Source organism: Lithobates pipiens, unplaced genomic scaffold, assembly GCF_037356315.1.
Source record: "Lithobates pipiens isolate NorthernLeopardFrog02 unplaced genomic scaffold, aLitPip1_a1.2 Scaffold_22, whole genome shotgun sequence".
In the NCBI taxonomy this organism is placed as follows: domain Eukaryota; kingdom Metazoa; phylum Chordata; class Amphibia; order Anura; family Ranidae; genus Lithobates; species Lithobates pipiens.
In genome coordinates, this window is record NW_027507784.1 from 59,688,894 (window position 1) to 59,713,153 (window position 24,260).

Below are 24,260 nucleotides of genomic sequence, written 5' to 3' on the forward strand. Positions count from 1 at the left end.
TGTGAGGTATCGCCGCGATCGTCAGAGCGAGAGCAATAATTCTAGCACTAGACCTCCTCTGTAACGCTAACCTGGTAACCGTAAAAAATGTTTAAAGCGTCGCCTATTGAGATTTTTAGGTACCGTACTTTGTCGTCAATCCACAAGTGCGTGCAATTATAAAGTGTGACATGTTTGGTATCTATTTACTCGGCGTAACATTATCTTTCAGATTATGCAAAAAAAATGGGATAATTTTACTGTTTTGTTTTTTTTAAATTAATGAAAGTGTACATTTTCCCAAAAAGTTGCATTTAAAACACCGCTGCGCAAATACCGTGTGACATAAAATATTGCAACAATCGCCGTTTTATTCTCTAGAGTCTCTGTTAAAAAAATATATATAATGTTTGGGGGTTCCAAGTAATTTTCTAGTAGAAAATATGGATTTTAACTTGTAAACACCAAATTCCAAAAACAGGCTTAGTCATGAAAGGGTTAAAGTAGTGCAGCACCTTTTCAAAGTCGCATAGATTGGAACATTTGCCTTTGAAATCAATGGGCTGTGTTTTGTCATACGACTTTATGTGTTCAAAGTCGCATGACAAGTCGCACTAGTGGAAACAGTCTTAAACTCATTACTCACATGTAGCTCCTTCAGCTGGGTGTTTGCCACACCATGCACACAGTGCCCATTCATGCACACAGTCCCACACCATGCATACAGTGCACATCACACCATGCACATAGTGCCACACCATGCACACAGTGCCCATCACACCATGCACATAGTGCCACACCATGCACACCGTGCCCATCACACCATGCACACAGTGCCCATTCATGCACACAGTCCCACACCATGCATACAGTGCACATCACACCATGCACATAGTGCCACACCATGCACACCGTGCCCATCACACCATGCACACAGTGCCATGCAGAAACAACCACGTGGTTATACACTGTAGAAAATCTGAAGCATGTTCCATTGAAATCTATGTTACAGTTTCTAACAAACAGAACATACTTCCAAAGCCTGACCCCCCTTCTCTCTCTCTCTCTCAGAAGAAACTGCTGGCCAAAACAAGACTATGAAGACAGGAGGAGATTTGTGAAGGAGAGGAGGGATGGGGGTGGGGCTGGGCAGGTCTAGGCATGTCTGTCTAAAAAGGACAGGAGGGATGGGGGCAGAAGAACAGGACGAAGTTGATTGGCTTTGATTAGACTTTCTAAGCTTGGCAATCAGCTATACAGAAAATTAATAACGTCAAAGATAAAGATATTTTACATTAAGAATAGAAACATTTTTTGACTAGATTCCACTTTAAGTTACCAAGATATGTTCACTGTGGGGCAGGCTTATACTGTAGGCTGCCTTAATTTAGCACACCTCAATGTACAAATTTATTTTCTTGTACCTTTTTTTTTCCAAAGCAGAGATGATAGTTCACATCTGTGTCTTCTGGGGCACTAAAATACATGTGCGCTGAATAGGCTAGGTTAATAGGAATTTCACTAAGACTGCATTTAAGCTCTGTTCACACTGCTGAAATCCGATTTTGCTCCAGTTTTCAGTGCGATTATGTAGTGCAATTTGAATGTGGTTTGCATATTCTGTGGGGCCCAAATTGCTCTGAAAACGCACCAAAGTAGTACAGGAACCTTTTCCAAAATCATACCCTGCTAAGTTGCATGGATGTGAATGGGTACAATTCAAAACAATGTGATTTCCATTATCATGCAATTCTGTGCGACTCAAGTTGCACCTGAAATCACATTAGTGTGAACAGAACCTTAGCTGCATATATGAACTTGTGTTGCAGCGATGTGCAGTAAAAAATGCGTTTTACCATAACACATTAATGGGCTCTTAACAGTGGTTGTAAAGGCTCAAGGTTTTTTGCCTTCATGCATTATATGCACTAAGGTAAAATCCTTATGCGTGCAGCCCCCTCACCCTCCCCCCAGTCCCCCTAATACTTACCTGAGCACAATCTTAAATCAGTGATGTGCAAAAGAGCAGCGTGCCTCCCTCCTCATTGGCTGAGACAGCAGTGGGAGCCACTGGCTCCTGGTAGTGCCAATCATAGCCAGTTAGCCAATGAGGAGAGAGCGAGGCTGAGCTGCGCTCTGTGTGTGAATGGACATACAGAGCAATGACTCCAAAGGGAGCCTGACCCTGTGCCCCCATAGTAAGCTGTTTGCTATGGGAGCATTTGAAAAAAAGCATAACTGCGCTGATCCAAACATTTACTGGTGTAATGTTACCACTAATACGGTGTGTAAACCCTATAAAGCAACCTCACGGTACATATGCCCTGTGAACCAACCTTACTATAAAGTGTAACGTGACAATAAAGTGCCAAATATTAGAAAATTGTGCAAGCTATCACTCCTTAGGACATAAATAATATTCCCAAAGACCACTATAAAGTGCAACGTGACAGTAAGGTGCCAAAAATTTAAAAATGCATAAGTTTCATGAACTGGTGAAAAAGATCCAGCATAAAGCATGCATGAAAATTTGAGAATATATATGACAAATGGAAATGGAGTCCGGGAATATTATATACTTGTGCATTTTTTGATATTTGGCACCTTATTGTCACGTTGCACCACATTAGTGGTAACATTACACCAGTAAATGTTTGGATCAGCGCAGTTACTCTCTTTTTTGCAAAAACAACTTTTCCTATACCAATGTACGTCGGCAGAATGGCACGGACAGGCAAATAGGCATACAGGTACGCCCCTTTAAATTTGCCGTTGTGCCATCGCGTGCGCACCGCCGTGCATTCCGGGCGGGACCTCCGTGAGTCCGATCGCGGGTCCCATGGACTTGATCGCCGCGAGGATACCCGCGATCGTCTCACAGGGAGGAAGAACGGGGAGATGCTGATGTAAACAAGCATCTCCCCGTTTTGCCTAGTGAGTGTCACTGATCTCTGCTCCTTGTGATCGGAGCAGAGATCAGTGACGTGTCATACACAGCCATGCCCCCCCCCCACAGTTAGAAACACTCCCCAGGGCTCACTTAACCCCTTCAGTGCCATTTACTCAGGAATCAGTGAATTTGTATAGCACTGATTGCTTTATAAATGACAATGGTCCCAAAAACGTGTCAAAAATGACCGATGTGTCCGCCATAATGTCTCAGTCACAATAAAAACCGCTGATCTACGCCATTACTAGTAAAAAAATTATTAATAAAAATGCCATAAAACTATCCCCTATTTTGTAAACGCTATAACTTTTGCGCAAACCAATCAATAATCTCTTATTGCGTTTTTTTTACCAAAAATATGTAGAATACGTATCGGCCTAAACTGAGGAAAAAATGTTTTTTTTTTATATATTTTTGGGGGATATTTATTATAGCAAAATGTAAAAAAATAATGTGTTTTTTTCAAAATTGTGGTTCTTTTTTTGTTTATAGCGCGAAAAATAAAAACTGCAGGGGCGATCAAATACCACATAAAGAAAGCTCTATTTGTGGGGAAAAAAAGACGTCAATTTTGTTTGGGAGCCACGTCGCACGACCACGCAATTGTCAGTTAAAGCGACGCAGTGCTGAATCGCAAAAAGTGCTCTGGTCTTTGGCTTACAAAATGGTCCGGGCTTAAGTGGTTAATATATAATTTAATATATATATATATATATATATATATATATATATATTTTTTTTTTTTTTTTTTTTTTTTTTTTGCCTGGTGACAGAAAAACTTTTGCTATGGGAGCACTCAGCAGCAAATAGGGGCCAGGAGCACAGATGGAGGACCCGAGAAAAGGAGGATTGGGGGTTGCTCTGTGCAAAACCACTACACAGATCAGGCAAGTATGACATGTTTGTTATTTTTTTTAAGAAAAAAAGCCTTCCCTAATATCACTTTCAAATAGCCACAATACCATTTTGCTTACAGGATTTTGTAGTTACAGATATCTGGTTCTTTAGTTATATGAATTGAGCTTGGCATACAAATGAGCCATCTGACTTACCTGCATGACCTGCTTCTGCACTGCGGCTGCTGTGATTTGTGAATGGCTAGCAGGTATGAGGTTATAATAATTGCTAGCAACTTCTGGTGCACACATAGGGCTTCCTATGTTAACACAAATGGCCACAGGAAAAAAGACAGTTGTACAAAAACAGAAATAAAACGAACTGAAAAAAGGAAAGGAGCAATGTGCCCAGACACTATGTAACCGATTCAAAATGGGAAAAAAGTGAATTATGATCTTATATATCAACACTAACTCTAGTTTCAAACAGACCTTTGTTCAATGCTCCAGTACATAATTAAGGGTATTTGATTATAATACAGTTCTTTGTTTATATAAATTCCTCTTATTTTACATACTTAATTCATCTTCAAGCCTCATTAAGTTGAGTAATTTGATCCCTAATTTGGATATTTAACATGACAGATAATAGTGCTCTAAGCACTGAGACTAATTCTTTGGGGTTTAAAGGCGCTTGTGCCCCTGCAGTGTCCCCCGTATCACTACAGCGGCATTAGCATTAGAATCCTTGTGGCAGTCTGAAGATTCTAGGAGTTGTCTGTGGATTCTGTATCATTATCAGGCACTAACGAGAGCAGGGGGGATGTCATTAAGGAAAAAGCATCAGCAGCCTCGTAAACATCATTTTAGGACAACACGGATTCTTAAGGACCAGTAAATGGGTCATACTTTGAAGATTTTCTTTTTGGAACATGTAAATTAATGAGCAAACTCTTATGAATTCGCTCCACCGACGAACCAGTAAATCCAAACTGGCAATATATTCTACAAGTCAGATCATCATCCACTCTGGATGGCTAGCTAGAGATAAATTGGATAGGAGTCCTATGGACCCATTACAAATCTACTTCCAGGTTGCCCTCCTACCTGTGCATGCTTGCAAAGCTTGTGCATCCACCCACCCTTTAAAAAAAAAAAGTCCCCAATATAAAACCCTATTACGTAAAGACGCTCGCAGAAGCTAGACATGATACATGCTTTGTAATGACAAAGAGAATGGTAAGGGTTCTAAATGCTAGGTATTGAGTGGCTTAAGTTTTTCTGTGTCAATAAAATTTGAAAAGCCTTCCATCGGATATACTGTAGACAAAGACCACATGCGCAGGTTGGCCAGTTAAAATTCTGTTGTTGCTTATAACAAATATAGTCAGTGAAGGGCTAAAGGGCTTCCGTGCCAGACCAATGTTTGAACCCATTCAAACATCTATTCACTGTATATTGATTGACAACTAGATAGAAGTGAGCTCCAGATAACAGCGCCCATCTGATCCACATCAAATAGAAATTGACCCCCATGTCCCAGGATGCCCTTGTGCAAAATGGCCACATGTCCAAAAGTGTGTGGATACTCAACTATATCATAATTTATTGGACATGTATAATCAAAAAGATACAGCAAGGAGGCCAAATCCCTTCAAAAAAGATCACTCTCCCTCCATCCCCAACACCCCCACACCCTAGCTCCTACCCCACTCCTTACTCCCAAAGATACCCTCTCAAATCACACCCCTCCCTGTTGTCTGAGGGTCTGTTGGAATACTGGTATGAGTCAGCAGTCTACAGTCTGCCAGCACATTCCGCATTGTTGCCTTTCTGATGGCAGATCATATTGGATACCTTATCCTGTCCAGACTGACAACAGTGGTGAGATGAATGTCAGCACAAATCATACCTGTGTGTACTGCCACTTCATATTATTGCATAGACTTTTACCCAGCCAAGGAAGATTGTCTTGTACTTAAGTGAATATTGCTGTGCAAACCAGAAAGCTGCCATCTATCAAGACATATGTAGCTTGGAGCGGGGTCAGAGCACAGCATCTACCTAGTATACTCTGATGTCATTATAGATTTGCTGGATGTGGCTTGCATACCATCATGACATTACTAGAACCTGAATATGTCTTTACCAGTGATGGAAGTATGCATGATTGTGGGCAGCTGCAGTACTATCATTCATGGACACCCATGTAGCCAAGTAACTTTACGGCTAGGAGGAAGGGCCGACTGTGGCATAGTACTGCAATGTCTGGCCTGGTCACAGGCTGACATCTTGTGGAGCTGGATTTTCAAACTCATTACATATGAGATTCTGGTGCAGGGCATTTGGCTTCAATGCTGGATCAATGGCCGATATCCTCAAACATAGAGTCTGCTGTTTCTGATGAGCACCACAGCCTTGCTGTAAGGTCAATCAGCTGCCAGATACTGTTATGGTATTAGCCTTTGTGCATAGCAGGCTGAACCCAGCAGGATTGTAAGATGCCGTATTGAGAAACAAGACAGATTTTCTTGTGCAGGCTCGCTTTGTGTATGGTGAAGCCACTTGAGGAGTATTAGCATTAGCAAAACATATTCACTATGTGCTGTTATTATGCTTGTTTCGAGAGGTGGTCCATTATGATTTATGGGTAAATGATCTTCTTGGAAGTCACCGCTGTCTACACTGAAGTCAATTAGCTGTTTTTAGCCTTCAAGATAGCAGGCTGTATCTTGAAGGCTTGTAAGCTGAATGATATACAACATTTACATTGCCTGTTGGGCACATTTATTATTACTACCTATGGCTCTGCTTTGGGCTGCTGAGCCATATACATTAGGGATCCATTCAGGACCTGACCCATAGATCTAAAAGGGGGATCATGGGTTTATTTGGGAGGGGGAGAGGGGGTCTTCCGGAATAGGGAGTGGGGTGGGAGCTAGGGTGTGGTGGACTAGGGGGTTTGGATGGGGGAGTGTTCCTTTTTTGGGGGGCTTGACCTCCATTATGTATCTTTTTTATTATACATGTCCAATAAACTATGTTGTGCGTTTGGTAGCCTTTGTAAGTGCTACATCCTCTGTGGTGTGTTGTAGGTATGGTTTTTGGAAACACTTCCCCTTATTTTTAGGTATAGGCACCACTTACATACTATTCCCAGAATCTGACATATTTGTGTGGGTTTTTAGACATCCAACTATTTCACCTACCTGTATCACCAGAAGTATGTGGCCACCACCCCAAATTACTAAATTCAGGTGATGGTTACTGTTCATACAACACACAAAGACAATTTAGACAATTGTGTGATTCAAACCTTGTGGCAACATTTTGGGGAAGGCCCTTTTCTGTTCCAGCTTGTCTGTGAACCTGTGGTTTCATGAATGTGATGTGAAGGATCTCCAGCGGCCTGCACAATGTGTCCTGATCTCAATCCTACTGAATACCATTGGAATTACGAGAAAAGATTGGGGTTGGTAAAAAAGTTAACCTTCATATTCACCTCCTTGCTGCAGCCCTGCGGGCTCTAAACCCAAGAACTGAATGAACACATGATCACTGAACACTCGGGTCAGCTCTGAGCAGAGAGAAGTGACTGCCAGTCACCATTTTCTGATCTGCCCCTGCAGCACTCACTGAAGTGCTGGGTTGAAGAGGAAGTGGGTACAGCTGGCTTTGGCTCTCAGCCAAGCATTGAGAGATGGAGCTAGCTGTCAATCAGACAGCTGAGAAGGTCCAGACAATATGGTCAGGATCCTTCCAGAGCCTGCAGCAGCTCTGTGACTCGAGTTGACAGCAGCCTTGTTGTTGGCAAACTATGAGTCACAGGAGACCACACACACACACACACACACACACGTAAGTAGATGCCTGTGACCCACAAGAGAAAAGAGCCAGACCTTCCCATCCAACACCAGTACCAAGCCTCACAAATGCTTGTTTGACTCAATGGGCACAAACTCCCACAGACACACTTCTAACACTTCCAACATTTGTGAAGAGCCTTCCTGTTATAGCCACAAAGCTGGGGAGGGGTAACTCTATATTAAAGCCCATGATTTTGTAATGAATATTTAAACAAGCTCATACCGGTGTGATGGTCAGGTATCCATAAGGATGCATTCGCACATGACTGTGGGCGGAATAGCCACGATTCCGCCCCGCGATTGCAATGCCATTACTTCTAATGGCACCCCAATCACAGCACGATTTTGCCACGATTGTCCTACAGTAAATCTCGCTGCAATCGTGAAAAATTGCAATGCACTACGCTGTCGCCAAAAAGAAGCTCATGTTCCTTTTTGAGCGACATATATTGTGGGTTGTGATTGCAGCGTGATTTACCGCGTGACAATCGGGGTGTCAATAGAAGTAATGGCATCGCAATCTCATTCTGCATTTTGTAGCCATTTCAAATTGTGGGTGGAATCACCGCAATCATGTGAAAATACAGCATAAATGTTTGGTCTTACAGAAAATGTATTTTTCTGAAAATGCAGTTCTGGTTCAGTTCCAGTTAAGAGAGTATCCCAGTGTTCAAATATTCTCAGTGGTGAAGATTCATCAAGTACAACCTCAATAATTCAAAAAGAAATAATTCACTCTTCACCTAACTTAAATATTTTTGAAACACTGTGAGCAGGGAAGCTGTATTGCGAAGAGTAGGAGGCTACAGTCCCAGTTGGAGAATTTCAGACTCAGTGTGACAAAGGAGATATTATACATCTCATGGATTCACGCAATCCCCTCTTAACAGGTAATACTGAATGCTCCAAATGGTGCAGCATTCAAATTTTATTCTCTTCACTCAGTATGTGAGTCCAGTATTTACATTTTGCCTGTATGGAAGCCAGCAGGCAGATCATACAGAACAGCATTCCTTCTACCTTCTTTCCAACAACGTAGTAGCAAACAGAGACTAACTGACCAATATGTCCTCTCTCACACACAAACTGCTTAAAAACAAGGACCGAACAGAAAGGTAATAATAAACAGACCACTGGTGTGCTGTTTATTATGTAGCTCTTTACAGCTTCATTTGTTTATATTAAACACTGGGAAATCCAAGCTGAGTTATAATGAAAGATGGCATAAGCAGGACTTACCATTTGTGTAAATCTCATGTTAAAATCATCACTAGATCCAAGGATGCAGCTGAAGTTATATTCAAAGTTAAGGCCCTGCCCTCTCCCACTCACAAGCCTTCTTATTGGTCAGTGTGGTCAAGTGAGGTCAACCATTAAATTAGGGGATCAATAGCAGGAAGCAGGAAAGATGTAGATATAACTTCAGCTGGCGTTCTCTTTGTTCATCTACTGATCATTTTTCCTCCAATTTATTTATTTTTTCATATTTTCAGTTTCACCTGGGCAGATTTGTAACAGATTTACTTTAACAGCATAATGTGTTCATTTTCAAATTGGAAAGAAGCTTGATATAAGTTGAATTCCTTGTTAACGTAAATTATGTTTGCTTTTTGAATTCATCGCAGTGATAATGTTTGGTGGATTGCTTTGGTGGTTACAGAATTTTACTCATGGTGGATTGCATTTTTAGTGAATTGCATTGGTGGTTACAGAATATTATTCATGGTGGATTGCATTGGTGGTTAACCACTTTCAGACCGGACCATTTTGCTGGTAAATGACCAGAGGTCTTTTTACACTTTGGCACTGTGCTGCTGTAACTGGTAATTGCGCGGTCATGCAATGCTGTACCGTCCTTTTCTTCCCACAAATAGAGTTTTCTTTTAAAGGTATTTGACTGACTCTGCGATTTTTATTTTTTGCGATATAAACGTAAAAAGACCGCAAATTTTGAAAAAAAATAATATTTTCTACTTTTTGTTATTAGAAAAATCCAATAAACTCAATTTTAGTCATACATTTAGGCCAAAATGTATTCAGCCACATGTCTTTGGTAAAAAAAAAGTCAATAACTGTATATTTATTGGTTTGCGCAAAAGTTGTCACATCTACAAACTAAGGTACGTTTTCTGGAATTTACGCAGCTTTTAGTTTACGACTGCCTATCTCATTTCTTGAGGTGCTAAAATGGCAGGGCAGTACAAAACCCCCCCAAATGTCCCCATTTTGGAAAGTAGACCCCCTAAGGAAATTGATAAGTGGCATGTTGAGCCCATTGAATATTTTATTTTTTTGCCTCAAGCGATTGAATAATGACAAAAAAAAATTTTTTTTTTTTTTTTTACACAAAGTTGTCACTAAATGATATATTGCTCACACATGCTATCTGCATATGTGAAATGACACCCCAAAATAAATTCTGCTGCTTCTCCTGAGTACGGGGATACCACATATGTGGGACTTTTTGGGAGCCTAGCCGCGTACGGGGCCCCGAAAACCAAGAACCGTCTTCAGGTTTTCTAAGGGCGTAAATATTTGACTTCACTTCTCACTACCTTTTACAGTTTTGAAGGCCATAAAATGCCAAGATGGCACAAAACCCCCACAAATGACCCCATTTTAGAAAGTAGACACCCCAAGCTATTTGCTGAGAGGCATGTTGAGTCCATGGAATATTTTATATTTTGCCACAAGTTGCGGGAAAATTACAAACTTTTTTTTTTTTTTTTTTCACAAAGTTGTCACTAAATGATATATTGCTCACGCATGCCATGGGCATATGTGAAATAACACCCCAAAATAAATTCTGCTGCTTCTCCTGAGTACGGGGATACCACATATGTGGGACTTTTTGGGAGCCTAGCCGCGTACGGGGCCCCGAAAACCAAGCACCGCCTTCAGGCTTTCTAAGGGCGTTACAGTTTTGAAGGCCATAAAATGCCAAGATGGCACAAACCCCCCCCCCCAAATTACCCCATTTTGGAAAGTAGACACCCCTAAATTTAGGGGTACACTAGTGAGACTAGGTAATAAATGGCGGGTGCCCAGAAACTATAAAAAAATAACTAACCAACCAGCGTCACCTGTAACAGTTATATGGTGATCACTGGTGAAAGGGTTAACTAGGGGGCAATCAGGGGGCTTTATGCGGTAGTATATGGGGGTCCCTGGCGCTATAAAAAGCTGCGGCGAACCTAAATACCTACCTGCCTAACTAGCGTCACCTGTGACACTAATACAGCGATCAGAAAAACGATCGCTTATTAGGCTGGGTTCACACTGGAGCGATGCGGGAACGCCACGAATCCGCGGCGGGTTCCCGCATCGCATGCCTCCCGGCGGCAGTTCACACTGCCCTATGCGAACTGCTGGGAGTGTCAGTGAAATGTTAATGACACCCCCAGATCAGTTCGCATATCGCAGTGCGATCTGCAAACTCGGATCGCATGGTGTGAACACCCATGCGATCCGATTCTGCTGCGGACCAAAAAAAGGGTCCCGTGCGAGTTTGCGGCGGGTGCAACGCGAATTCAGCCATACTATCTGTATGGCTGAACTCGAATCGCACAGAGATCGGATGTGATTTGCACTGCAGTGCGGTGCGAATCACATCCGTTCTCATAAACCGCTGCAATGTGAACCCAGCCTTAGTGACACTGGCGACGGGGGGGTGATCACGGGGGTTAAACCTTTATTGGGGGGGTTAGGGGGGTACCTTAGAACTAAAGGGGGCTAACCCTAACTGTCCTAACAGTTATTACAGTCACAAATGACACCCGCCGGGTGATCAGGGGGTTAAACCTTTATTAGGTAATAAATGGCGGATGCCCTGAAACTATAAAAAAATAACTAACCAACCAGCGTCACCTGTAACAGTTATATGGTGATCACTGGTGAAAGGGTTAACTAGGGGGCAATCAGGGGGCTTTATGCGGTAGTATATGGGGGTCCCTGGCGCTATAAAAAGCTGCGGCGAACCTAAATATCTACCTGCCTAACTAGCGTCACCTGTGACACTAATACAGCGATCAGAAAAACGATCGCTTATTAGGCTGGGTTCACACTGGAGCGATGCGGGAACGCCACGAATCCGCGGCGGGTTCCCGCATCGCATGCCTCCCTGCGGCAGTTCACACTGCCCTATGCGAACTGCTGGGAGTGTCAGTGAAATGTTAATGACACCCCCAGATCAGTTCGCATATGGCAGTGCGATCTGCAAACTCGGATCGCATGGTGTGAACACCCATGCGATCCGATTCTGCTGCGGACCAAAAAAAGGGTCCCGTGCAAATTTGCGGTGGGTGCGGCGAATGGCTGAACTCGAATCGCAGAGATCGGATGTGATTTGCACTGCAGTGCGGTGCGAATCACATCCGTTCTCATAAACCGCTGCAATGTGAACCCAGCCTTAGTGACACTGGCGACGGGGGGTGATCACGGGGTTAAACCTTTATTGGGGGGGGGTTAGGGGGGTACATTAGAACTAAAGGGGGCTAACCCTAACTGCCCTAACAGTTATTACAGTCACAAATGACACCAATGCAAAAAAAAAAAAAAATGCATTGGTGTCACTGTGACTGGGGGGGGCAGGGGTAATTGGGGGGGGTGATCGGGGGGTAAAGGGGGGGTGTGAGTGTGCCTGGCATGTTCTACTGTGAAGTGTCGTGTTGGTGCAACTCACCGATCCTCTCTCCTCGGTGTCGGAACGAAAAATACCGACACGGAGGAGAGATTACATCACTTCCTCTCCTGTGTTTACATTACAGGAGAGGAAGTGATGTCACGAAGGATTTCCATTCGTCGGGAGCGATCGCGAGGGGGTGGCCATGAATGAATGGCCGCCCCCTCATCCCGGATCGCTCCTGAACGAATACCGACCACCGCAGGCACCGGGGGGGGCCCGATCGGGCCCCCCACCCGCGGGAAGGCAGGGACGTACAGGTACGCCCATATGCCTGCCCGTGCCATTCTGTCGACGTACATCGTCGTGCGGCGGTCGGCAAGTGGTTAAAGAATATTACTCATGTAATGTATGTGATCATGAGTGTTATAAGTGAAATGCCTATTTCTGGGACAGAAACAAGATACCGGGCTTTTCTAGTCCGGGTCCACAACACTCATGGTGGATTGCATTGGTGGTGAATTGCATCAGTGGTTACAGAATATTACTCATGGTGGATTGCATCGGTGGTGAATTGCATTGGTGGTTACAGGATATTACTCATGGTGGATTGAATTGGTGGTGAATTGCATTGGTTTTTACAGGATATTACTCATGGTGGATTGAATTGGTGGTGAATTGCATTGGTGGTTACAGGATATTACTCATGGTGGATTGCATCGGTGGTGAATTGCATTGGTGGTTACAGGATATTACTCATGGTGGATTGAATTGGTGGTGAATTGCATTGGTGGTTACAGGATATTACTCATGGTGGATTGCATCGGTGGTGAATTGCATTGGTGGTTACAGGATATTACTCATGGTGGATTGCATTGGTGGTTAGAGAATATTACTCGTCCTGAGTCCTGCCCTATTATTTGGCATGGTTTGTTATTAGAAATTAAATTATTAAAAATATTACACTTGCATAGTAGCTTTACTCATTCCTACAAACAAACCACGCCAAATAATAAACTGTTCTTATACATCACCTCTCAATACATATTACATAGATATACTTTTCCTTCTGCTTTATTAATGATAGCTTCTCTTACCTTCTTCCTTTGTTCCTTCCAGTTCAGTTCTTTTGCCATAATGTCCACAATACGTGGCAGAGCTTCTTCTGCAGCCTGGACGTTAAGGAAAGCCAATCGCGTACGGCGAGAGATGACATCGATGGCAGTGCAGGCGTACTCCTTTAATGCATATTTCACCTGTGACAGAATCCCCAATATATGAGATTGGCAGATGGCTCATTTCCAAAATTAGTTTTCAGTCATATGGCATGTCATATAGCCCATTCTATGTACATCTATTCTTCTGCCACTCTTCACAATTCAAGTATCAGTGCCCCCTATCTAGGTGAGGTGGTGACTGCTATGTCTTTCAGATGTACTTCCCATCTATACCATTGGTTTATGGGTCCAACATACCATGGTTTTTTACAGATAGCTGACACACTGCATTCTGGCAACACCAAGCAACATCTAAACACTCCACAATGGCCATTGCTCTCTAGAGATGCAGATACTTCTGGGCTGTGGTTACAATTAACATGGTTCCCCTAGTGATAGGCAGTATAAGAAGTATATTGTTCCAGAGTGGTGGCTGTTGGGCACTAGAGGATGCTAGTAGATTTAATTTGAGTGCAGGCAGTATTCATTCACCATGTGTATGTACCTCTCCAATACTACTAGTTCCACAAAAGCCACATTTTACATAAGCCTAAAGAGTGCAGTGTTTTACATTTCTGTGTATTATGTTTTAATACTGAACAGTGGTTTCGCGGTTGGTCTCAGTTTGAGTTAGGACACTATTTGCATGGAGTTTGCATGTTCTAACTGTGTTTGTGTGGGTTTCCTCAGGGTACTGTGGTTTCTCCTCATACCTTAAAGACATGCTGGTAGGTTAATTGTCTCCTGTCTCTCCCTGCCCAAGATGGCATCCTCACCATCTGCCCCAACAGCAAATAAAACTCCCCAAGGAGAAAAATGTAAATACATTTTTTTTTATAATTTATAATGTAAATGTAAATACATTTTTATAAAATATGTATTTTTAAATAATTTATAAAGGCCCCCTTAACACAACTGCTTTATGTGCAATAGATTAATCTGCATTAACCTCTTGCCACCCATGTAACGCATATGTGCACTGGCAAAGAGTAGGCTTTTATGCTCACATGTCGCACATAGGCATCTATGGGCAGCATAGGTTTCTGTTCTGTGAGTTCTCAGCACAGAGACTGAGCTCAAAGACAGTTCTCAGTCTGTATTAATGGTCAGGAACCGACAGGACCAGCTCCCTATCATGTGACAACTGTGGTCACATAATTAGGCAGCTCTTCCGCCCCTAGGTGTAATAGCCCAGTTAAAAGGAAGCTGGGCAGGAAAGGGTTAAGGCAGGTCATTTATTTTGAAAGAACTGCAGATGTACTTGAAGACTCTATACTGTACAGTGCATCCAGGAGTATTCACAGCGCTTCACTTTTTCCAGTTTGTTATGTTACAGCCTTATTCCATAATGGTTTATATTCATTATTTTCCTCAAAACTCTACAAACAATACCCCATGGTGACAACATGAAAGAAGTTTGTTTGAAAACTTTGCAAATTTACAAAAAAAAATTACATATACATGAGTATTCACAGCCTTGCTATGACACTCGAAATTGGGCTCAGGTGCATCCTGTTTCCACTGACCATCCTTGAGATGTTTCTACAACTTAATTGGAGTCGACCTGTGGTAAATTCAGTTGATTGGACATGATTCTGGAAAGGCACACACCTATAAAAGGTCCCACAGTTAACAGTGCATGTCAGAGCACAAACCAAGCCATGAAATCCAAGGAATTGTCTGTAGACCTCCGAGACAGGATTGTATTGAGGCATAGATCTGGGAAAGGGTACAGAAAAAATTCTGCAGCCTTGAAGGTCCCAATGAGACCAGTGGCCTCCGTCATCTGTAAATGGAAGAACTTTGGAACCACCAGGACTCTTCCTAGAGTGTGCCTCCTGGCAAAACTGAGCGATCAGAGGAGAAGGGCCTTAATCAGGGAGGTAACCAAGAACCCGATGGTCACTCTGACAGCTCCTTACTTATGAAGGAAATGTTGCGCTATCTGGATGTTAGCATGAGTGCCTTATTGCAATGACACAAAATAAATAAAATGTCTGCGTGCAAAAGAATATTTTTACTGTAAAGCGTGTAATCAAAACATCATAAACCTTATAATCCAAATATATACTAGAATATATAAAGTGTCTTAGTATTAATAGATCAACAAATAAAGTGTCATCGTGCAAACTCCAAAAATGTCCTACAATATAGGATCAAAAACTTCATATATCAAATATAGTGATCCAAATACATGCGAAAATAATTAAAGTGATCCGGTGACAAAAAGTGCTAAGTGAAAACAGAAATCAAAATTTCATATGAATAATAACATCATTAGATAATAATGTCCATTCCAAAATGGGGACAGGACGGTGCAGGAGACAGCTGATCTGTCTCTGAATGGTGCACTATTTTGGCGTTATAGCAATTTTTCTGACTTTCTACAGAGCGGTGCACTCAAGCACCCAGCAAATGTGAGTACCCTGACAGTGGGGTTATGGTTTATTAAAAAAAACTATATTTTTATTTTTAAACGGTACCACACTATCAAGTTTCTTTATTTTTTATGCATAGCTATGACTAAGCACCGTGTTCGGTGTGAAACATGTCAGCGGTTGTGCAGTTAGTCTGTTTACCAGCCTAGATGCTATGATTTTAATTACATTTTTGAAATAAAGTTGAATAATTCAGAGTGCGGCTATCCAGCTACATCTTTTCTACTTCAGTTCCTGTTGCAAACAGAGCCAGCACCCTGTGGGACTGTGGAGACAGCTGTTTTGGGAGAAGTCATTACCTTAGAGCGGTAATTCTTTGTATTTATATCAGTGGAAACAGCAATAGAAAGTACAGGCCGGCAACTCAACAGTTTCTCCATAGAAAATATTTAAGCGTTACAGCAATAACATCATCCAAAAACACTGACGCGTTTCGGCCTTAGGTCTTCATCAAAAGTGTGGAAACACCAATACTGAGCAGCCCAGGACTCCATTACTGACACTGAACCCAGGGGTGGTTCAAAAGCATGTTCTGACTGAACTTAATTGTGATGTCACACGCTCTAAGGGGGAGCACTTGAGTGAACACGAGTTGTATCACCAGCACAAAGCTGTGAATAATTTTGGAATGGACTTTATTATCCAATGATGTTATTATTCATATTAAATTTTGATAGCACTTTTGGTCACCGGGTCACTTTAATTTGTTTTGCATGTATTTGTATCACTATATTTGATATATGAAATTTTTGGTCCTATATTGTATGGAATTTTGGAGTTTGCATGGTAACACTTTATTTGTTCATTTATTAACAATAAGGCACTTAATATACATTTTTTTATTTGGATTATAAGGTTTGTGATGTTTTGATTACACGCTTTACGGTCAAAATATTCTTTTGCAGGCAAACATTTTATTTATTTTGTCTCATTGCAATAGGGCACTCATGCTAACATCCAGAAAGCGCAGCATTTCCTTTATATAAGTATTGCTGTTACATGGTCATATGAGACATGATCAGTGCTAGCAGCTGTCCTGAGAGGATGCATTACATATTTACATATGGTAGCTTGCAAGATTTATTTATTTGTTTTAGAGAGAAGAGAACCTTCCAGAAGAACATCCATCTCTTCAGCACTCCACCAATTAGGCCTGTATGGTAGAGTGGCAATACGGTAGCCACTCCTCAGTAAAAGGAACATATAGCCCGTCTGGAGTTTGCCAAAAGTCACCTGAAGGACTCTCAGACCGTGAGAAACAAAATTCTTTGGTCTGATGAAACAAAGATTGAACTCTTTGGCCTGAATGGCAAGTGTCATGTCTGGAGGAAACCAGCCACCGCTCATCACCTGGCCAATACCATCCCTACATAAAGCATGGTGGTGGCAGCATTATGCTGTGGGGATGTATTTCAGTGGCAGAAACTGGAAGACTATTCAGGATCAAGGGAAAGATTAATACAGAGACATTCTTGATGAAAACATGCTTCACAGCACCCTGGACCTCAGACTGGGGCGAAGGTTCATCTTCCAACAGAACGACCCAAAGCACAGCCAAGATAACTAAGGAGTGGCTACAGCAATGTCTGTGCACCGACACTCCCCATCCAACCTGATGGAGCTAAGAGGTCTTGCAAAGAAGAATGGGAGAAAATGCCCAAAAATAGATGTGCCAAGCTTGTAGCCTCATACTAGAAAAGACTTGAGGCTGTAATTGGTGCCAAAGGTGCTTCAACAAAGTATTTAGCAAAGGCTGTGAATACTTATGTACGTGAGGTTTTTTTCGTTTTTAATAAATTTGCAAAGATTTCAAACAAAGTTCTTTTACGTTGTCATTATGGGGTATTGGTTGCAGAATTTTGAGGAAAATAATACTCAATGTGATTGTAGCCGTATTAGTGCAATTGTGACCTAGAAAATTGAGTACTGTCCGTGATACTTTTTTTTTTTGTAAAACTTTAGTATAATGGGTAAGGAAACCTATATCTAAATTCAGGCCATTAGGTGCAGCAAAGGATCTTATGTTGGTGAAACAGGACAGAAGTTGCAAACGAGGATGAATTTACACAGACATTCCATCAAGGAACATAAAGAAGGCAGTTTCTGCACACCTGTGGGACATCACTTCTCACAACCGGACCACACCATAGAAGACCTCAATGTTTTAGTTCTTAAAGGGAATTTCAGAACTATCCAGGAAAGGAAAACCTTTGAACTAAGAATGATAATTCTTTTTGACACAAAAAATAATGGCCTGAATTTAGATATGGGTTTCCTTACCCATTTTACTAAAGTTTTACAACCCCCTCTGTGACTAGCACCCCCCCCCCCCCCCCCCCATTCCATAGCTCTCCCTCTGTCTTATCTCACTAACTCTTCTTTTATCTTTATTGCCATTGATTTGTATGTGTTTTTTTTTCTCTTCTTTCCCTCAGAGGTGTTTTTTTTTGTTTTGTTTTTACATTCTGCTTAAAAATTTGTAAATCAGTACTGCTTGGACCTTGAAGAAGGGGACATACCCCGAAAGCTTGTCCTGAAAAATTGTATGTTAGTGCAAATAAAAAAAGTATCACGGACAGTACTCAATTTTCGAGGAAAATAATGAATTTAATCCATTTTGTAATAAGGTTGTAACATAACAAAATGTGGAAAAAGTGAAGTCCTGTGAATACATTCCGGATGCACTATATATTACAAATGGTCAGAATTTGGTGTTCTGCAGTGTGGGTGTGTTGTCTACTACTGTAACGCTGTGTTCAATAACGCACAGTATAACCCTAATTATCAGTATGCACCAATGTGAAGGGGTTCTAAAGTCTTTGTTATATGAATGTGCTGAAAAATGGTTTTGTGTTATTGGTATTCTGTATGTAAAAACCAATTTACAGACATTATTGTGTAAGTTCCAAAAAAATAACTAGCTACTGGCTGCTAACAGCGAGTTTCTGTGAGGTGCCTATTGAAGTTAGCAGGAAAAAGGAGCTATTTGGGGTTGTGATAAAATAAAATAAAAGATTTATTTATGAGAGATAAAGACTTTTATTTGTTTATTTCATGCCAAAAAAAAATCACATTAATGCAGTATATACTTTTCTGAACTGACTGTGGTTTAATGCGAAAATGAGCATGAAATGCAATAACGCATGCAAATTACTCCTGCAGCATTAGGAATGAGTACTAATTTGTGAAAAATATTGTCAGAGAGTAACTAATCAAAATCCCCAATAGCAGATAAATGTTTCTTTTTTTTCCTGAATAAGAGAAACTCATCCTACAGAATCAGATTCAGAATACTTTATTAATCCCAAAGGGAAATTATCAAAATGTATTTAAATGTTTAAACGGGAGCATTTCCATTCTCATTTGTACAGGGCAGATAGACAATTGTGGTTTACTTACTAAAGGAGTAGAGCATTTTCACTTTGCAAAGTGACTTTTTAAGTAGCTTAATGTAAGAAATGAAATAACATGACAATATACTTAGCAAGCATTACTCCATCATGGCCAAGGAGAATTAAAATATCAGTATTTCTGCTCACATATGATTGACTGACTGAGCTCAGTAGAACTTGACCTCATTCACTAAGCTAAGTGAAGTTTTTCTTTGCAAAACATCCTCATAGTGGACTTAAACCGCGTACACACGGGCGGACTGTATGGCCTACTTATTCCGTCGAAACACATTTCAGCGGACAGTCCGCTCGTGTGTGGGCTTCAGCGGACTTTTTCAGCGTGCAGTCTGGCGTACTAAGTATTTCGTATTTTTCGAAATTCTGTCTGTCATACTTTGGTTTCAGCGGACAATCCACTCGTCAGTAGGCTAGTTCAACAGGCTAAGAATGGCGCATGCTCAGAAAGGATTTACACGGCGAAAGGTTGCATTGCTGTGTATTGGACCTATTTCTAGTCCCGTCGTACGTGCTGTACACGTCATCGCGCAAGCTTTCGACGGACTGTTTGTGCATCCGTGTGTGGTCAAGTCCGTTCATTCGAAAGTATGACGGACTGTCCGTCGGATTGTATGACGGACTAAGTAGGCCATACAGTCCGCCCGTGTGTACGCGGCCTTAAAGTGTTTGTTACCTCAATCTTTTCATATACCTGATATGTGCCTGCTATACCATGTATCTGTATGACAAAGTCTCCTGTTCTCTTTGTATTGATTCCTTTATGTGAAATCCCTGGTGTTCCTGCCAGTCCCTCTGTTTTCCTATTAAAACTGACCACACTAGGCAGGCAGAGCTCAAGGTGGTCAGTCTCAGGCTGCTCTCCTCCAATGATCAGACTTGTCCTGACACCCCCCGTCTGCACAGTCATTCAGTAGGATGCTAAGTGTCCTGCTGTTCCCAGCCACCCCCCCTCCTCCCAGCTCTTATGTAGCTGAGAACAGAGGGAATGTGATCACTTGTAAAAAAAAGGAAAAGTATTTTGAATTCTTTTTTTTTTTCTTTTTTTATAGCTATACACAAATGGTTTGCCTTTAATTTCTATTGAACTGAATGGCTTGTTTTACAAGGTGATTGTTTACTATCACTTTAAGAATGATTTTGTCTGGCTTCTCACTGTGGGGTTGAAAACTAAAACTAGAGAGTTCTCAGATGAAGTAGGGGTTACCTTGAAAACGTGTTAGTCGTTAGGACCCCAGTGAGGTCCCCCAGGTCTTTGGAACGTGCAGAGTCAAGGACCACAAGGCTACAATTGAGTAGCCCGATGAATGATTTTTAATTCACGTTTGTGAGTACAATCTATGCTGATTTTATATTTAATAAAATACTGCGGGATAATGCACTAGGCTGGTGTGCCCTTTTTTGTTTGTTTCTTGGTGTTGGGTTGATGTACTAAACTGGATAGTGAAAAATCTGATGCAGCTGTGCATGGTGGCCAATCAGCTTATAACTTCAGCTTGCTGGTTTTTATGCAGAGCTGCACAAGATTTTGAACTCTCCAGTTCTAGTAAATTGACCCCTATTGGTTTGTTCTATGAAACCAAAACTTTGATTAAAATAAAATTTGATGACCTAGCCATGAAGGTCATTGTGCAAGCACTTCCTGTTATGGGATGGAAATACTTTGCCTCTGTCTCTCAATTGTGCTCCTGTTCTTTCCCTCTCATATGGGATTCTGATACAGACTATATGTGGCCATTTTAAAACACATTGGGGTAGATTTACTAAAACTGGAGAGCGCAAAATCTGGTGCAGTCGTGCATAGACACCAATCAGCTTCCAGGTTTTACTGTTCAAGCTTAATTGAACAAGCTGAAGTTAGAAGCTGATTGGCTACCATGCACAGCTGCACCCAAATCTGAGTGCAGCAGCTTTAGTAAATCTACCCCATTATGTAGACACGGTCTGATGTTGTCACCATCTGAAAGCCTGTCCTGAGAAATGCCATACAGCCATCCTTTGAGTGCATGTACACAGAAGTGACTGCAAAAAGCATGCAAGAGACCAGCTAAACTAAGATGCAACAAAGAAAAAAAATGGAGAAAACAAGTATTTTATTAAAAAAATAAAATTTTTATGATACGCAATGCATTAACAAACTAACTGTCTTTCAGTTTGCGTTTACATCTACTTTAAGCCACAGTATGACTTATTTTTGTTCAGCAGCAAAATGTACAAAAGAAATATTGCACAAACCTCAGCTTCAATGTAGGGAAATTCAGACACCAGCCTCTTCCCAACGATCGGCCACCTCTTCCCTGTAACCTTAGCCATTTTCGCCACCTCAAACGCCTTGTCACCGTAGGTGGAAGCTAGATGCTGGGCAACCTGTGGGACAGCATCAAGAATTTACTATGCACTTCACACTCCATCTTCTCCTCCTTCTGCTCCCCAGAGCACAGCGGGAGAAGAGAGAGAAAAAAAAAAGCACGCTACTTATGTCAGATTCCCAAAGCTTTTATCAAACAGACTGAAGAGGGTATTAAATCTTGATTGTGTGGGAGGAGACGACTTGTGTTGTGAACGCTTAGGCCAGCACTTACACTACTATATGCATGTATCAATGCAACTGTGACTAATGACGCGTCAACTACTTTTTGCAACTGTGATCACATTTAACGAATGTATTGTTGGAATTAGATGTCACGGAGATGGGACCGTCATGGACGGCGTGGAGAAGGGGGGTAAGAAAAAGAGATCTGAATGCTAATTTCCCTAAGCTGGCTCTTCTGAGGAGATGGCGTTTGTCAAATAATTAAAACATATCAAACTTTAAAAAAATGACTTTGGGCACAAAATGAGCTGCGGATGAAATGTTTTGCATTACATACAGTTCGTCGATGCGTGACTAACTCTTGGTGTTAGAGCGTGCAGACCAACTTTACTACACTGACAATGTTTGGGGACTTTGGAAGATGATATAGAAATACCTTATGAATTCAGAAAATAATATTATAGCTTTGAAGTTTCTTTTATATATATATTATAAGACAAAAAATTGTATTCTTCTGTTTTGGAGACTAGGGAAGCATTAGATCCCATCAGGTATTTTTTCACTACCTGTGCCCCAAGATTTACCTTCACTTCCTTGTCCATATATACAATAGGAAGTAAAAGTTGAACATTCAAATCTAAGCATTTTGCAGTATGTTATGGCACACATTAATGTTTTTTGTGTTTAGACAACCCATCAGTGAAGGCCCATGCAAAGCGGCACTGGGGCGCCGCCCCCCTAATCCATGCGTCTGACCCCTAATCTACATGCAGGGTATCGGACGCATTGATTCCAATGGGCTTTTTCATTTTTTTGGTTTAGAAGCATGTGATTAGAGACAGAGGCTCTATATGGCTTCAAAAAAGGTGGGCTCGGGAAGCAGAGCACTGTGCCCTTAGCTCACCCAGTTGTGTGACAATAGCAAACTAATAGTCGCTATTGTCTTCCTGATTCTCCTACTAGCCAATCAGGAAGTGGGTCCTGAGACCCGATTGGCCGAGAGAGGAAGTGATCATATGGGCCATCGAGGAGGAGGAGAAGACACAAGGGAAGCCACCGTGAAGCTGAGGAGGAGGAGACACAGGGTGAAGCTGAGAAGGAGGAAGGTATGCAGACTGTCGCCTGATCAGTAGCTCAGAAAGTACTAAAGTAAGTCATACAAGTAAGCAACATCCTTTGAAAGATGTTAGAATGAACAGTCCATGTACTTTACTAACTATGCGTTACTTTTAAGGTAAACCTTTTCTAAAATAAATATGGGAGCTGCCATTGCTGCCAAACGTCTGGATATCTTCAGATAACCAGTTACCTGTCTACTATTATGATGTGCTGGCTTCTATAATTCCTTAAATAATGACAAAGAACAAGTATGCAAATGCAAAACAGATTCAAAGATGAAAGTAATAAGCCCCAATCTGCATGTGTATGCTGGACTGGTGAACTGGATCAGCATGACAGCCAGGGAACTAGAATTTGCAAAATAGGAAGTCAGCAATGGCAGCCTCCATGAGCCAACTAATTGTATCTTTCAAAAACGTCATAAGTAAGATTTCCTAGCAATAGATTGTGTACACCCTTCAGATCCACCAAGACCAGAACTAGACTGTCATGTCTCCTACATGTAGATGTTCAAGTTTTTGTCTCAGAATACACATACAAAGCATACAGGAAACTTTAAATGCTTTCCAATGGAATGGTAGATACCTCACTCTCTAGGCCGTAATCCTGGACAAGACGGATATAAAGGGTAGGGGACCAGTCCTTTCCACCTTCAAGGAAAAGCCCCACAGTCTTGCATGGACCAGCCTTCAAGTCGTGCGATGAGATTGCGGCATCCAAAGTGTCCTCTGCCATGGAGCGGTATGTTGTCCATTTTCCTCCTATTCAAATTTAAAGCAAAAATGAATGGAATGTTTCCAGGATCGGATACTAAAAAAAGGTGTAACAGAAGTGAAACCAAAGCTCAAACATGAAGTGGGGAGGGACAAGCCAAGCTATGAATTCTTTTGAAAGAATTGATTATTGCCACCTGCTCAGGCTGATAATACATCTCTGCATAATAATGTGTAAGAATAAATGCTGCTAATCAAAGTGCAGAACCAGTACTAACCAATCAGTTACCAGTTTACTGGAGTCAGATAAAAAATAAAATCATTCTGATTGGCTGCCATTATATATTGTCAAAATTGCAATTTGTCTTATTATAAAGGTCTGTGAATGCGTGATGTGAAAGTGGTTCCGTGTAATGTTGGTTTGTGAAACCAATTCAATTATTTATCATTTTCTTTTCTGGATACAGTGGAGAAGAATTAGTAGGCTTTGTAGTGATATCTGGGACCTATGCTGACAATCCTTTAACCAGACCATAATTAAGGGAAAATCTGTAACGGGGAAACACAGGAAAAAAAAAAAA

General features: G+C 41.5%; 1 protein-coding gene across 2 annotated transcripts in view; it reads right to left on the reverse strand.

Annotated features, from left to right (window-relative positions):
- The window catches only part of GPD2 (glycerol-3-phosphate dehydrogenase 2), a 256,583-nt gene that overhangs the window by 37,671 nt on the left and 194,652 nt on the right, over positions 1-24,260 (reverse strand). For both annotated transcript variants that reach the window (XM_077447659.1, XM_077447660.1), the window contains exons 11-13: positions 23,552-23,727; positions 21,550-21,681; positions 13,350-13,508 (exon numbers count right to left, since the gene is read on the reverse strand). In XM_077447659.1, coding sequence (XP_077303785.1) covers positions 13,350-13,508; positions 21,550-21,681; positions 23,552-23,727 — 467 coding nt within the window. The remainder of the gene's footprint in view (positions 1-13,349; positions 13,509-21,549; positions 21,682-23,551; positions 23,728-24,260) is intronic.